Source organism: Phyllostomus hastatus, unplaced genomic scaffold (assembly GCF_019186645.2).
Source record: "Phyllostomus hastatus isolate PE091 unplaced genomic scaffold, TTU_PhHast_1.1 phas_scaffold_60, whole genome shotgun sequence".
Classification (NCBI taxonomy): domain Eukaryota; kingdom Metazoa; phylum Chordata; class Mammalia; order Chiroptera; family Phyllostomidae; genus Phyllostomus; species Phyllostomus hastatus.
Window position 1 is genome coordinate 14,628,740 of NW_025334038.1, and position 17,041 is coordinate 14,645,780.

Sequence of the window (17,041 nt, forward strand, 5' to 3'; positions counted from 1 at the left end):
ATCAATGAAACAAAACAGACAGCCCAGAAATAAACCCATGCATATATGGTTAATTAATTTATGGCAAAGAAGGCAAAAATAGTACGGTCTCTTGAATAAGTGGTGTTGGAAAAACTGGACAGCCATACATACAAATATCAACTCAATATAGATTGAAAACTTGAATTTAGGGCCTAAAACTACAAATCTCCTAGAAGAAAACATAGGGGTAAGCTCCTTGACAATAGTCTTGGCAATGATTGTTTTTGGATTAAAAACACAAAGCAAAGGCAATAAAAGCAATAAATAAGTGTGACTACATCAAACTAGAAAGCTTCTGCATAGCAAAGGAAATCATCAACAAAATGAAAAAGCAACCTAATGAATGGGAGAAAATATCTGCAAATCATATTATCCACTAAGGTGTGCATAACCAAAATAAATAAGAAACTCACATAACACAACAGGAAAAAAACAATCCAATGAAAAGATGGACAGAGGAATTGAATATTTTTCCAAAGAAGATACAAATGGCCAACAGATACAAGAAAAGGCACTGAGCATCAGTAGTCATTAGGGAAATGCAAATCAAAATCACAATGAGAGATCACCTCAAACCTAAGTATTCCAAAAAGCACAATGGAATCAGCTGATTTGTTTACTAAAAGACTCAAAAACTAAGTTGAATTTCTCTAATTTATCTAAAGAATCTCTTATTTTGCAATGATAAAAAAGAAATTTGACCTCAAAAAAATTTAAATTCTGCATTATAAAACATTCACTTAATGACAAAGAAAGCGTGTAAAGGAAGAACAGAGGAGCAACAACAAAAAGACATGAAACACAGAAAACAAACTAAAATGGCATACTTCAACTCTATCAATAACATTACACGTGACTGGACTAAACAAGCCAATCAGAAGACAGACTGGATTAAAAAAACTGATACAACTATACATTGATCACAGGAGACACACTTTAGTTTCAATGACAGAATATATGAACTTCTTAAGTACCTATGGAACATCCTCTAGATGGATCATATGCTAGGCCATAAAACAAACCTCAGGATAACAATGAAATAAATTAGAATTCATAATAAGAAAAATGTTTGGGAACAATCTGAACATAAAATTTATAAAACATTTCTACTTACTAAGCATTAAAGAAAATAACAGGAATAAATTTAACAAAGAAATGCAACATTTGCACATTGAAAACTAAAAATCATTGATGAAAGAAATTAAAGACCTAAATAAAAAGACATCCCATTTTATGGATCAAGAGACCTCATACTGTCAACACAATATGCTCCAAACTCATCTACAGATTCAGTGCAATCCCTATCTAAATCTCAGCTAACTTCTTGGCAGAAATTGACAAGTTGATTCTAAAACACATATGTAATTACAAGGGGCCCAGAACAGACAATACAGTCTGGGAGATAAGTGAGACTCACACTTCCTAATTCAAAACTTATTGAAGGCACTATGGCACAAAGATAGACAAAGATATAAATAGATTAAATGGAAGGCCCAGAAATAAACCCATGCACCCTATTGTCAACTGATTTTTTACCATCCAAACCTAAATTTTATTTATTTAATTTTATTGAATTTATTGGGGTGATACTGCAGCAGGAAAAGAAAAACTCTGAAAGTTTCTTATGCTCTGTAACTTAACACTTGCAAAATTTCACACAGGACTGTAGAAGATGACCAGTTGTCACCAAGGCAATGGCCAGTTATCTCAAGGTTGTACACTAACTCCCATGATAAGCTCCTGTGCTCTGTAGCTTCTGCAAATTTCCTCCTGCGTTTTTCTCTTTTGTCTCCCATATAAGGTAGCTAGACCTAACTTTCGCATTTAGCTTCTGTAACTGCTTCGCCACGTAGGCAGGAAGCCCGAGACTATTTAAACCCCGGGAGAGTGAAGATCGGTGCTCAGGATTTGGGGAAAATTACCCCCCCCCTTGAGCCCCCCAGGTAATAAAGTTTGTGCTTCATTATCTCCCCGAGTGTGGGTGGATTTTCCACAATACTAGTTCATAAAATTATATAGATTTCAGGTGTATAATTCTATAATACATCATTTGCATATTGCATTGTGTGTTGACTGCTCAAAGTCAAGTCTACTTCCATCACCATTTATTGCCCCTTTTAGGTCAACTGATTTTTGAATAGGGTACTAAGACCTTCCAATCACACAACTGGATGGCCACAAGCAAAAGAATGAAATTAGATTTTTATCTCAATGTATACATACAAATTAACCCAAATGGATCAAAGACCTGAATCTAAGAAATTCTTAAAACAGAGGGGTAAATCTTCATGATTTTGGATATGTCAAAAAACTGTTAGAGATGTCACTAAAAGCATAAGCAACAAAAGGATGGATAAATTGGATTTCAAATTAAAAACTCTAATGCTTTAAAGAACACCTTATGAAAAAAGCCACAAAACGCAAATATTTACAAATTAGTCATCAAGTAAGTTACTCGTATCTAAACTATTTTTAAAAACTCTTGCCACTCAGTAATAAAAAAGACACAAAGCCCAATTAGAAAATGAAGGATCAGAATGGACATTTCTCCAAGGAAGATATACAAATGGTCAATAAGCACATAAAAAGACACTCAACATCATTATTCATAACAGAAACACAAATCAAAACTACAATGAGATACTACTTCATGCCAACTAAAATGTCCATATCAAAAAGTTAGTTAATAACAAGAGTTGGGAAGGGTATGGAGAAACCAGAACCTTCATACACTGATGGGAATGTAAAGTGGTGCAGCCACTGTGAAAAAACAGTCTGGCAGTTCCTCAAACACTTAAGCAGTTATACTATGATCTAGCAACTCCACTACTAGAAACATACCCAAGAGAAATAAAAACACATCCACACAAAAAGTTCTACATTAAATGTTTACTATAGCATCGCTGATAACAGTCAAAAGATCGAAACAACTGTAATGTCCATCAACTGACAAATGAATAAACAAAATGTGATATATTCATACAATGAAATATTATTCACCATAAAAAGGAATAAGGTGGTAAGGTTACAACATGAATAAACCTTGAAAACATTGTGTTAAGTGAAAAAACATCACAAAAATCCTTGTATCAAATAATTCCTTTCATAGGAAATGTCTAGAACATGAAGGAATGGGGGCAGGGGGGGATAAGGAAGTAATATTTAAAGGGTTTCTTTCTGAAGTGACAAAAATAATTCTAAAATTGATTATGGTGATGTTGCATAGTTTAAACGGTTAACTGTGTATGTCAATTCATCGCAATAAAACTGTTTTAAAAAAGTCAGGTGGTATTTTTATAGATTAAAGTTGATACAAAAAAATCCGTGCATGATGAACAGAATTAAAATTTTAAAAATTAAATGAGTAATATTGATTTTTCCTTTGCCTCAGGCTATAGCATGGGCTAGCACAGCAATGTTATTGAACATGACTTTAAGATTTCAAAATTTCATTCATCATATTTTTTGCATTGTGAGTTTTATAATATTATCTTGATTTTTCTTAAAACTTAAGAAAAAATGAAGCCAACCATCAAAGAACAGAGATGCTATTACAAATAGCTATCGGGTCAGCCCATCAATGACAGAAAGAACTTCCTAAACAGAATGATTTAGAGAGCCCACATCATGTTTATGTTATAATAAACTCTCATTTTCATTTTTTAAAGATTTTATTTATTTTTAGAGAAAGGATAAAGGAGAGAGAAAGAGAAGGGGAGGAACATTGATCTGAGAGAGAAACATTGATCAATTGCCTCTCCCACATGCCCTGAGCAGGGAAGAAACCCAGGTATGTGCCCCAGCCAGGAATCAAACTGGCAACCTTTCACTTTTCTGGACAATACCCAACAACTGAGCCACACTGGTCAAGGCACAATAAACTCTCATTTTCTTAAGACTTGCTCTGTCATGTCAAAAACATATCAACATGTACAATTATTTTCATGAAAAAGTTGTTTTTCAATAACTGAAGTACCTTAATTAAAAGTTTAAAAGTCAGCAAAAATTATTAGTCTCCAAAAATTTATCAGCATTTCCTATACTGACCACTGTCTTAATGACTGTGTGTGTATGTGCACACAATGTGTATTCCTTAAAGATCCAAAGAAAAGCATGTAGGGTGAATACCACAGGTGATATGAATTTTTTAAAAAACTAGCCTAAATTCTAAAATGCAAATGGGAAAAACTTCTTTCTAGTCTCATTATTTGGAAAGTACTGTTAGGAGTACCATCTTGTGGTAGGCAAAACTATGGGCCCCCCCAAAGATGTCTGTGTCCTAATCCCTGGAACCTGTGAATATGTTATTTTACATGCAAAAAGCACTGTGCAGATGTAATTAAGAATCTTGATGTAGGGAGATTATCCTAGATTATCTGAGTAGGTTCAATATAATTACAAAGGTCCTTATAAGAGAGATGCAGGAGGGTCATCTTAGAAATAGAGATGTGAGGACAGAAGCAGAGGTCAGAAAGAGAGATCTGAAGATGGTATGGTGCTGGCTTTAAAGATGGAGGAAAGGCCCACAGCCACTGAATGCAAGTGACCTTGAAGAGGTAGAGCTGGAGAAGGCAAGAAAGCAGATTCTTCCCTAGAGAAGGAACAGACTTTGTGACAATGATTTTAAATCAGTAAGGCCCATTTTGAACTTCTGGTCTTCAGAATTGTCAGGTAACGAATCTTTGTAGTTTTAAACCACTAAATTTGTGTCAAAATTTAAGATATCAATAGGAAACCAATATATGCATTTTAGGGTTTGGGTCTATAATATGCACTGCTCCTTTTAATATAACTGTACTCTTTTAACATTCCATTAGTGTACAAAAAACAATCCAAAATTTCTCCTTAAAAGCCATTTTAAACAAGCAAATGAGCATTAATACAGAACTCAACACTTAAGAGTACAACTGGCACTCTTGAACTACCAACCAGTAGTTTAGCAAATTAGGATAACCCTTCTGGAGGGGAATATCCATGAAAAGCCTTGGGTCCCCAACATTTTGGTGTCTCTGGGCCACACTGGAAGAAGAGTTGTCTTGGGCCACACATTAAATACACAAACACTAACGAAAACTGATGAGTTTAAAAAAAAAGGTTTTAAGTAAATTCACAATTTTATGTTGGGCCACATTCATAGCCATCCTGGGCCACATGTAGGCCACAGGCTGGACGCCCATTTCTTGGCCTCTTTATTCTTGTTAATTCTCTCAGTCGATTTCTAAATAAGCCAAAAAAAATGAAGTCAAGTGTTTATGTACAATGTTCATGGCAGCTCCACTTACAATGGCTAAACAGTCTAAATTTCAAAATTTAGGACACCATTGAATTCAAGCAATAGTGATCCATGTTGTGAAACATTATACAACCATTAAAATGATGCTAGAGAGACCTTTTAATGACATGGGGAAGTACTTCAGCTATAATCATAAATGAAGAGGCAAACATTACACAGATACAAAATACATGTAGTAAAATCTTAAAACACATATATACACACACAAGGGAGAAAGAAAATGAAAAAATTAAGTCATTTCTGTGATAGAATGGTAATTTAAATTTTCTCTTCAAACTTTTACAATTTCCAAATTTCAACAACATGCACCTTTATTTATTTAAAATCCATTTCATTTACAAATAAGTAGTTGAAGGTGCTAAAGGTAGCCGTTTTATGTTTAAAACTGAATCATGAGGCCATGAGTCGAGCTCCTAATGCTGTTTTCCAAAGTAGAAACTTAAAATATTACATACTAAATATACAACAACATTTACACTATCAAGTAATTTCCACCTTTCAAATAATATATTAATTAGAATTTAGTCTAAATATTTAAGAGTATACAAAAAACTGAGTGATACCAAAATAACTAGAAGATAAGCCCTTCTCCCAGTCCATTCAGCTCTCTGATCACACTTGCCCCTTACTCCACTCTAGCCATACTAGCTCCTGGGTGTGTTCCTTGAAGACATGAAGTAACTCCCATTGCAGGGTCTTTGCAGGAGAATATTCTTCCCCTATGTAGCCATGTGGCTATTCCCTCACCCTCTTTCATGCCTAGATTCAAGTATCACTTTCTTAATAAAGCCAACTGTACCCCCTACTTAACACCACAACCTGCTCTCTGTCTTGGCAATTCTTCACTCGGTTCTACCTTCCTCCTTCCTCCACAGCATTTACCATCTTCTAACAAACCATACAATTTTTAAAAATATATGTTGTTTAATGTCTTTCTCCTTCTATAGGTAAATAAATACAAAAAGTGAAGGATTTGGTGGGACCTCATTTAATCACTGATATGTCAAAAGAGCCTGAGACAACAAATGCTCAATAGTTATTGAGCATATAAATATACTAATGACATGTGAAAGAACAGAGTCAATAATATATTCTCTAACAATTATACCTACTACTTAAAAATTCACTAATTTTCTGTGCATGCATAATCAAACAAAATATATGGCATATCAAGTTCTTAAAAGAAAATTTTACCATTTTTATTATTCCTGTGTTTCAGGTTGTGCTTACCAAAAACTCAAGGCGACTTACTGAAAAGCATCCCAATTTTATTTTGCTACCACTGCGCAATAGAAGATATAACCAGGAAGGCAAATTAAAGTTTTAAAAATATGTATCTACTATATTCAGGATTATTCTATCCAGCAAAGCAACCATTTAGACGGGCAGATAAAGTGCTTCCCAGATAAGGTCAAGTTACAGGAGTTCATCATCACCAAGCCCTTATTATATGAAATGTTAAAGGGACTTATCTAAGAAATAGAAGACCAAAAATTGTCATTTTAACAGTAAAATGACAACAAAGTCACAACTATCAATAACTGAACCTAAAGCAAAAACAAAAACAAAGTAAACAACTATAATAGGAACAAAACCACAGAAATGGAGATTACATGGAGGGGTATAGTATGGATGAGGAAGGGGAGAATGGGGGGGAAGGTAAAGGGAATAAGAAGCATAATTGGTAGGTATAAAATAGGAGGAGGCTAAGAATAGTATACGAAATGGAGAGGCCAAAGAACTTACATGTACAACTCATGGACATGAACTAAGGGGACAGGGGGGAAATGCTGGAGGGTGAGGGAGTACAGGGTGGAGGGAGATAAAGGGGAGAAAAAAATTGGGACAACTGTAATAGCATAATCAATAAAATATACTTTTAAAAAATGTGTCTATTAGGCCAAATATACTGAAGTGCTGTATACAAGATCTAATACTACTCTGTATTACTAAGTGAAAACAGCTTTTTGAGTTTACATGTGCTTTGTTATTTTGTACACTGAGACAGTTCAGAAAGTGAATTCTGACACAATTTTTGCCAAATGATAATACCCTCAAATCTTTTATTTCAATTGGTATTTCTTCAGTTTGCAAATGTTCATTGTCCCTATAAGGCATCATTTTTTGGGAATGGGGAAGCATAGTTAAATATCAAAAGAATGCCCCATTTTCTAAATCAAAAGCTGCAAATAACTGCCTAATACCTGAAATGGGACCCAATTAGAATTTAAGTCCCTGTGATTTCCTGAATAACCAGACTATCCCTATTTATTTGTTTAAATATATATTTACTTACTGATTCCAGAGAGAGAGAGAATCATCAATGCAAGAGAAACACAGATCAGTTGCCTCCCGCACTTACCCCAACCAGGAACCGAACCCACAACCTATACATGTGCCCCGAATACTGAACCGGAAACCTTCTGGTTTATAGGATAGGACTCCAACCAACGGAGCCACACCAGCCAGAGCCTATACCCACTTATTTTTAATCACTTCTCTATAAACTTACAATCCTTTACTCCCAAGGTTTGAAGCCTAAATCCTGTGACAGCATTTCTATAACTGCTAAATAAAACACGTCTCACATCATGCAAGAGAAAATCCTCCCCAAAGATGTTGTTTAGCCAATACCTCTGAATGATGTTCTACACTTCCAGTGTCTGATCCAGAGTGCTGTTCATTTACATCATCCTCAACGTCTGACCCTGAATCCCGTTCATCCTGTACTGGGGTAGCGCCACCATCATCTGCTTAGAAATAAGACAAAAACCCACTTAAGGTGTAAGATGGATGACATCTACCGGTGAAATGAACACAATAAATCAAGAATAATGTAAGCAAAGGTTACCACTGATGAAGCATAACTAGCTAATAATGCTAATGTTGTAAATAAGACAATAGTATACAACTCATATAAATACCAATAATCATAGCATGTATTGTGACATAAATGGCAGAAAAAATACACTATAAAAGGAATGTGAAGCTTAAGAAACAATACTAAGGACCAAGTCAACAACCTCTAAATAATAGTATGCCCTATTTCAGCTTTCTTATAACCTGCATCTTTTCTGACTATAGCATTTACTTACCACCTTCTGATGTATTACATAATTTATCAAGTTACTTGTTTAATGTGGTTCTTTCCTCACTTGGAAGAAAGTACCGAAAGAGTGGGTATTTTGGTTCACTGCTGAATCCCTGGAGCCCAAACACTGCCTGGCAAATGACCTACAGTACTTAAGAATGAAGAGCACAAGGAATTGCAGTTCAGAAATAGTGTGATCTCCTCAAAGAAAAAGATGTATTATACCATATTACAAAATGGTAAAAATAAATTGCTATCTCACTTTAATCAATACTTTAAAAATATAGTGTAAAATTGTACTGAGAGGAATTTAGAGTTGTGGAAGGGAATGGAAAGACTTGGTCAGAAGTTTAATTAAAATTTTTTTTTAATTTTTTAAATGAAGCAGTCACAGCAAAACAAAACAGTCGTGTAAGAATGGAATCACTATCATAGTAATGAGCTACACTACTTAGCTAAAGAGTAAATAAAACCAATAATTTTGAAATTTAACAATTAATGCTGCAACAATGCGAGTTTGGGGGAGATGAAGGCACATAAGATAAAACTCAGTCCTTGAGTAACAGGAAATCATGTCTACAAAAGATGCAACAAGAGATGGCATAAATTAGGAATAGGAAGGTAAAAATCAAGAAAAGAATGGGAAATTAGGGGACTGCTATTTTTTTCATATCTTTTAGCACTTAATCTTTATACATATATTACATATAATTACTTATTTAAGAAATAATTTAAGACCACAAATGAACTGAAAAAAACTATTTTTGAAAACATTTAGAGCAAAACAGCAGTGCATGCTTGGAAAAACACCTGTAATCATAACTATTCCCTGCCACATATGAAGTTCACTTAAAACAGAAAAAGAGGTTAACGTTTAGAAAAGCGCTTAAGCACTTATGATAGAAAATTCCCAACATAACTTGGGCACAAAGGGAAAGCAAACGTAACGTTTTTCTCTCCCCTACTAGGTCCTGCCTTATTTGTCTTTGTACCTCTGGTGCCTGGCACAGTGTTAGCAGAGTGGGGCCCAGTTGAGTGTTTATTTAAAAAAACGGGAAAGAGACTAGACCAAACTTCAGTGAGAAGAGGAAAGATTTCAAAGTGAAGAAAAAACATAAAAATAATCAGTAACTCCAAGAGGTACACTAAAATATTAACACAACTCAAATAAGGTTTCTACGTCTTCTTTACTGAGAAACCAGTGTTGTGAGGTTAAACCAGCCCTAACTCCGAGCGAAAACTCTAGGTAGGGTCCCGCCATCCCATCTCCCATCTCCAGAGAACAGTTAATTCCTTTCCCTTCAACTCTCGAAAAACACTCTCAACTTCTAAAAAAAATCCGGTAACGGGGAGACCTTCCCTAGGACTCTGCGCACAGTAAATCCTTAATAAGGGGAATGGGCTCCCCGACTCAGCAAACAGCTTTCCCTCTAGAATCCCGTCCTCAAGGTTCTAACTTCCGGGCCGGCAGCGGGTCAGTGGTCTCTCCGAGCTCCGCCTCAGAGTCCACGGAACCAATCCGAGAGGGGCATCTGCGCAGCCTCCCTTCCCACCTTCACGGGAGATGCCAGGCCAGCCAGGCCGAATAGAATAGCCGTCCAAGCCAAGTATCCGCCCCGCCCTCAGCCCTGTGCTCCAGGCCCCTAACCCACCTGACTGGTCGCCAATGTAATATTCGGAGTCCATGGTGGGGGGGGGGGGGGGGGAGTGGGGGAGACTCTTGGTTGAGAGTGTCCGCGCCCCACGCCGCCCCTCACCTTCCCGGCGGTGCAGAGCCCCCCTACCCCAATGGCGCGGTGCGATGCCCAGACGTTCCCACTCGACTAGAGGGTTGGAGGTTGCGGAGAGTAAAACAACAACAGCGCCAGATGCAAACACTTAGACCTATAATCTCCGGTAAAAGAGGCCGTACCCGACTAGCGGGCTCGACTTCCCATAAGTACCTCTGGGGCCAAAATGGCGTCTACCCACGACCCTCAGAGGAACGTAGCGCGCAGGCGCTGTCATCTAGCAACCGGCCAATGAGAAGACGCAGCGGTAAGGTCGCACGGCGTTGACGGAAAGGAGACCACTGGGAAAGTGGAGCGGGAACTCTGACTTCAGTGCCTTTCGTTGGAGTACCCTGGTCTGTCTCGCATAGAGGTGGTAATGTTACTTTATTAATGCTGTGTTTGCGCCTTGTTTGAGGAACTTCTGAGTCACTCTTCCGAAAAATTAAGACACCTAAAATTTGTTTTCCATCAGTCCGCCAATTATCTTTCCCGAGATTCGGCGAGGCGCTTGATTCCCGCCAACGGTGTGCGGACGAAGAGGCGCATTGCCCTCTGGTACTTGTAGTTCGAAGCCCAGAGCGCTGTGATGTGGGGCTAACTGACGGGAAGGACGTCCTTTCAGGACATTTTTCTCCCTTGTTTAAAATATCGACTTAATTACCATCTTAAGCCATTTGATCAACAGTAGGAAGTACTGGTTTTTACTTCCATAAAGATCCCCAGTTAAAGGAGTGTAATGTTGCTCAGTGTTACTTGAGCCCTATGCTCCCAAGAAACAAGTATGGTTAAGAAACAACCTGACCTATTAGTGTTGCGGGAAAGGCTTACTGTGAAGAACAACCCTTCTCCCTAAGACTTCGATAAAACTCACTTTCCACTCTTTCCTGACTCCTATAAGATTTGTAGATGACCGCCTTGTTTACCTGTGACAAGGTCAAAGACCTTTCCCCTTTTTTTGAACCTACCTCTAAGGGCCCCTCCCACCGCGAAGTTCCTGTCTCGTGAATGATTACCTGAGATTAGAACTCTGCTCCCTGAAAATGGCTAGACACAGAGAGAAATATTTCTGTTCACCTGGCTGACTGAAAGTTCTCCTGATTGCAAATCAATCCCAACTATAAATCATCCCACTTTCCTCCCTGTAGAAGTCTAAGGCACAACCACCTTTCCTACACACTCTGATCTTTATATCTCTTTATTGCAATGCCCTAAATAAAATCCATTTCCTTGTTCCATCTCCTTTTGTCTTAGACAAACAGGAGAATTTTCTTGCCTTTTGATTGGAAGAGGGACAGTGGAAGTATAAGCAAATATTCCCCAAGAGGTGCAGGCTTGCAGACATAGGGCCTTTTGTTAATTGGCAAAGCTTACTTACTTCTTGGACTGGATTTCCAGGCATGCCCCTCTACCCCAGCTGCAAGATCTCATTTGGTGCCCTGAAAGGTCCACCTCCCACCTTTGAATTAAGAGGTGGATTCTTTGATACCAGCTCTGCTATCAATTCTCAGAGTGCTGTTAGTGAAGCTACATTCCAGCTGTGATAATCCTTGAATGCATTCAGGATATGCTGGCAGGAAACAGTTCTAGGCTCCAGAAAAGGACACTTCCCAGCCAGAAGGCAAAGTCAATTTGATACCACAAAGTTTAGGAACAGCCCACCTTTGGAAACATAAAATCCTGAGAACTGACTGACCATGGCACACAACTCACAAGTTCGCCCACATCCACTCAGACATGTACTTTTGCTTCTTTCACAGATGTGCCCTTTGAGACTTGTAACTAGAGGAGCAGTGGGTGGCGGCAGCTTGTCCTGTACTTACCCCCTAATTCTGGCCAGGAACCTGTGTTCTGGCCTTTTTTCCCTTCACCCAAATAAAACTTGCATTCGCTTTCACCTGAACTCACTCTTGAATTCTTTCCTGCGCAAAGTCAAGGACCTGCAGATCACAGAGTGCTTAGGGGTAGAAGCACTCTGAACACTTCTGGTTTGCCTCCAGTAACAGAGAGGTAGAAACAGACTGAACACTCAGCAATGTGCTGAGCCCCAGAAGGCTGCAAAGAAGTTTTTGTGCAATAGAAGGCAACTAGTTAGTGAGGCAGGATGCACCTTTAGTCTTAGTTAAAGCAATGTGCTTCTCCATGAATACACAGCTCCAAGAGAGTTCCCCAAAGCACCTTTTCACCAGCTGACTGACCCTCATGCCCCTGATTGAGAAATGCTATAACAACACAGATAGGTCTTTCTCAGTCTGGGCTGCCTTGAATTTTGAGGGCTGCCATCTCGCCAGTCCTCATGCCTCTCTCCAGCTCCAGCACAATTGGTTCATGCTGGTGATGGTGGAGAGGCACACAAAAAGGAGGCTGTTTTTTCTACCAAAAATACTAAGGCCAAAGAAGAAGGGAAGGAAGAGGCAAGCTTGCAGCAATCCAGTACTCCTTTTCCCTTGACTGATGATAATCCAGAAACATTGATTTTCCTAGGTGATTGAAAGATTTATTTGGCCAGCCTTTTGAGACACTGTAACTTGACAAACATATCTGGGAGTGAAAGGTCACAGAATATAAGAAACAGCCTGGCACTGGCATAGCTGTAGACCAGGGGCTGAGAGCCCTGGGTTCTGGGCTTATCGTGCTTGGTGAGACAAGGCAAGCTATTACCTTATAGGTGTCTCATCTGCCACAAGTGTCAAATGATGGAGTTCAATCAGAAGATTCAAGGCCTTTTAGTTTCACTATTCCATGTAAGAGAAGCCAGGACTCCAAGCCTGAACTTCCTTCTTGTGCCTGGGCCACTAGGGGGCCTGCCAGGGAAGAAACAAATTAAAACAAATGCATTCTAAGCCTGCTCCCCTGGCTGTGCACGTTCTCACAACCCATCCTCACAAGTCATTAGGACAGGTACAAGATTTGTTTGTTAATACTGAAAACTGGGACTCACTTGAATGTGAGTGGATAATAAATTGCTAAAAATCAGTACCATGGCATACCATGCAACCACTAATATAATTAAAGTGGATCTTTAGCTCTTGCATGGGAGGATGTCCAGAATATATTAAGTTAAAAAAAAAGTCATAAAATGCTCTAAATGGTATTGATAGGGGATTCAAGACTTGGAAAATTTTAGCTTAAGGTAAAAAGCTATAAATCTAGCAAGTAATGTGTATGTTAAACTTTTATTTCAGAAACTACAGATAAGGCCCATCCTGGCTCCTGAGAAAAGCAGCCAAACTCCTAGGGCACTGGCTAGAGATTACCGCCTGGGGACATGTTGGAGGCATCTGGGCCTTTTGTGTGACCACTCCCTCCCACTTGGGAACAGCTAACTGCTGAGAACAGAAATGCTGCAGCTTCCCTCACCTAATCCTCCCTGAATTTCAAAGCCCTCACCACACCTTGCTTGTCCTCCCCCACCCCCCTTATAAAAGATCTGGCCAGGAAAAAGAAGGCAAGATGGTTTGTTAGGGTATGAACCCGACATCCTCTGGTATGAACCCGCCATCCTCTCATATCGCCGGCCATCTGAATAAAGCACCCATAAAAGATTCCATTGCTGTCATTGTTTATTGGATTTGATAGTGACAGGCAGCCCAAACACCGGTGTCTTTTCCAGTTACAGTATGACTTTATTTATGTGAACACCCAAAAGAGTGAAAAAAGAAACCAAAAAACTATGTTCCTTGATAAGTATGGAGAGAAAAGGACTTTACAGCAAAGATTGAAAAGCCATAGAGGCCAGACAAATTTGACTACATAAAAAATAAAACACTTTAAAAAGTATGCATGGTAAAAACAACACACTTAGTAAAATCAAAAGATAAAAAATCAGGAAATTAAAAACATTTTTTTCAACTCATCATAGACCAAGGACTGATCTCTCTCTAATGAATGTAGAGCCCCTAGAAATCAGTAAGAAGAGTAATAGAAAAATGGACAAAGGATATGACAATTCACAGAAAGAAACTATTAATGGAACTAAAGTACATGAAAAGATGTGCACCCTAAAATAAGATAAAAAGCATATTAAGATTCTATTTTTCAATTCCCAGGTTGCAATAATCTGGTAACATTCCATCGGTGAGGGACATGGAAAAAGAAACCTTCAAATAAGGTGCTGGTGTAACTACTGGTATATTGGTACAACCCTCTATAGAAAGCAACTTGAAAACATTTATAAAAATTACAAATGGGGGTTCCTGGAGGGAGGAAGACAGAGTTGCAGAATGGTGTCTCCTTCACCCCCAAGCTGCCTGCAGCTGCAGCCCCACCCTGAACCAGCCCAGCAGTCTCCAGTGAGCAGCTGTGATCCATGCCCCTCCCCCCTTGTACACAGCTGAATGTGGCCAATGTCTATCCCCCCCCATCACATGCTGACCTTGGCAAAGCTGCTAGAGATATTTTCAAAGAAGGATTTGATTTGAGGTTGGTGAAACAGGACATAAAAACACAGTTATGCAATAGTGGGGGATTCTCAATCTCTGGTTCATCTAATGTAATACAGATTCTGGTAAAGTTACTAGGATCTTGGAGACCAAATATAAATGATGTGAGTGTGGTTCAACTTTCACAGAGAAATGGAACACTCTGGGAACAGAAATTACAATTGAAGACCAGATTTGTCAAGGTTTAAAACTGACATTTGATACCACATTTTCACCATACACAGGAAAGAAAAGTGGCAAAAAGTCTTCTTTCAAGAGGAAGTGTGTAAACAAACCTTGGTCACAATGTTGACTTTGATTTTGCTGGACCTGCAATCCATGGTTCTGCAAATCAAAGTGTCACCAGTTCAATTCCCAGTCAGGGCCCATGCCTGGGTTGAGGGCCAGGTCTCCAGTAGGGGGCGTGTGAGAGGCAACCACACATTGATGTTTCTCTCTCTCTTCCTCCCTTCCCTTCCCTCTCTCTAAAAATAAATAAATAAAATATTTTTTAAAAGGATGACGAGGAATAACTGCAGTGAGCTACAGGACTGGGAACTTCCAGCTGTAATGTCAATGGTGGAACAGACTTTGGGGTATCAATTTATTGTAAAGTATATAAAGAGTCTTAACTCTTCAGTAAACCTTGCTTGGACACCAGGTACCAAATGCACTTGCTTTGGTATTGTAGCAAAATAGCAATTGGATCCCACTGCTTCCATTTCTGCAAAAATCAATGACTCCAGTTTAATTCGTGTGTGCCACACTCAGACTCTGATGCCTGGTGCAAAGCTTACATAGTCTCTTCTGGTAGATGGAAAGAAGATTAATGCCAGAGGCCACAAGCTTGGGCTTGTCTTGGAGTTGAAGACTTGATGCACCTAAAAGAAATCTCTGGGAATGACTATCAAAAGAGTGGGCCTTTATATCTTTCTAGCGTGACCAGCAGGGTTTTCCACTCCCCACCTCTCCAGAAGGTGATCAAAACTAAGGATGATCTAAACAAGAGCTGTATTTTAAATATTTAGACAGTTACTTGTTAGCTTGTTGCTAGTTGAATTGCTTATCTATCCAGTTACAAGTACTGCAGTTGTGTAGTCACTTATACATTATTTAAATATATTTAACTGTTAAATACACTATGCACCAATAATGAAATAGATCTTTATGAAGAATTAAAAAAATTACAATTGTATTTGCCTTTTGGCCTGCAATTTCACTTCAGAAAATGTATCTTATAAATGCACTTCACTGTGTACAAATGATGTATTTATAAAATTATTCATTGCCATATTACTTACACAACATTGGAAACAACCTAAATGTCCAAACACAAATGATCACAAAATTATGATACACTTGTACAATTGTTACAGGATGCAGCCAAGAGGGGGGACCCCAAATAGGGATTTGAAATAGGGTCCAGAACTCAAGGTGTTCAGGAAATATTAGGATGTCTTCACCCCCTTTCCCCACAGGTGTGAGCTGGGGGAAGGGACACCTAGAGCAGGAACATGCAGAGCTGTTTTGTACAGCAACAGCTTTGCAGCTAACCTCTGGTGTGGTCATTTAACATATTTATAACCTTTAACTGGTTGCATTGATATGTTAATAGCTGTGGCCCTGCTCTGAGCCAGGGGAATGGAAGTAACTTCCCCACCAAGACATAACTGGGGACAGGTCCCCTGAGTTACAGCGCCTGCGTGGGAGCTTGGAGAAGATTGGCTCCACGATATGGGGCCACACCTGCCCAGACTCACGATGGCAGCCCGGTAAAGCTGGAAGGATATGATAGTGCTAGCAAGTGTAGCCAATTGTGGGAGGAGTCGGAAACAGGGCTGCAGAGGAAGATTGACGTGGGGATTTAAATCAGACCTGGCAGCCAAGGGGGAGAAAGAGACTCGGCAGTCTTGGGAGGGAGAACCAGGTGGCTTTGCCAGAGAGAGGACCACAACCAGTGCAGGGGAGAACCACTCAGTCTTTGGCAGAGTGGATACTCCCACAGCCATTGTAGGGAGAGGACCACGCAGCTGGGGCAGTGGAGGAAGAACCATGCAGTTTTGGCAGAGTGGAGACTCCTGAGGCCATTGTGCCGAAAGGACCATGCAGCTTTGCCAGAGTGGGGACCCCCGCAGCTTTAGTAGGGGGAACCACCACTTGGCTTTAGCAAAGATCCCAACAACACAGCTGATGGTGCCAGGAATCAAGGGAGGCCTACCAGCTGAGCACGGATTACTGGGAAGAACCAGAGGCTGCCTGAGCCACAGACTTCTATTTCTTTTCCTGAGATACGGTACCCCAGACTGGGCAAAGGGAGAAGGAAGGATTGTGTGTGTTTGTGGGTGTTTTAAGGGACTTTGGGATTTTGATGAAGACATTAGGTAACTACTTTAAGTCTGTATAGCACTAAATAAACATTTCCTTTCCTTTTCACGAATCTCTGACG

At 39.3% G+C, this 17,041-nt stretch overlaps 1 protein-coding gene and 1 pseudogene across 3 annotated transcripts in view; one reads left to right on the forward strand and one right to left on the reverse strand.

Moving 5' to 3' along the window:
- Nucleotides 1–10,350, reverse strand: part of IWS1 (interacts with SUPT6H, CTD assembly factor 1) — a 60,371-nt gene extending 50,021 nt beyond the window's left edge. Inside the window, exons 1-2 of one of the 3 annotated variants that reach the window (XM_045826244.1) lie at nucleotides 10,058–10,347; nucleotides 7,949–8,064 (exon numbers count right to left, since the gene is read on the reverse strand). In XM_045826244.1, coding sequence (XP_045682200.1) covers nucleotides 7,949–8,064; nucleotides 10,058–10,091 — 150 coding nt within the window. In that variant the 5' untranslated portion in view covers nucleotides 10,092–10,347. Of the gene's footprint in view, nucleotides 1–7,948; nucleotides 8,068–10,057 lie in introns of all 3 variants that reach the window. The other 2 variants (XM_045826243.1, XM_045826245.1) reach the window with 2 other exon arrangements.
- A 4,133-nt stretch (nucleotides 10,351–14,483) lies between these two features.
- LOC123810315 lies at nucleotides 14,484–15,471 on the forward strand (annotated as a pseudogene).
- The last annotated feature ends 1,570 nt before the right edge of the window (nucleotides 15,472–17,041 follow it).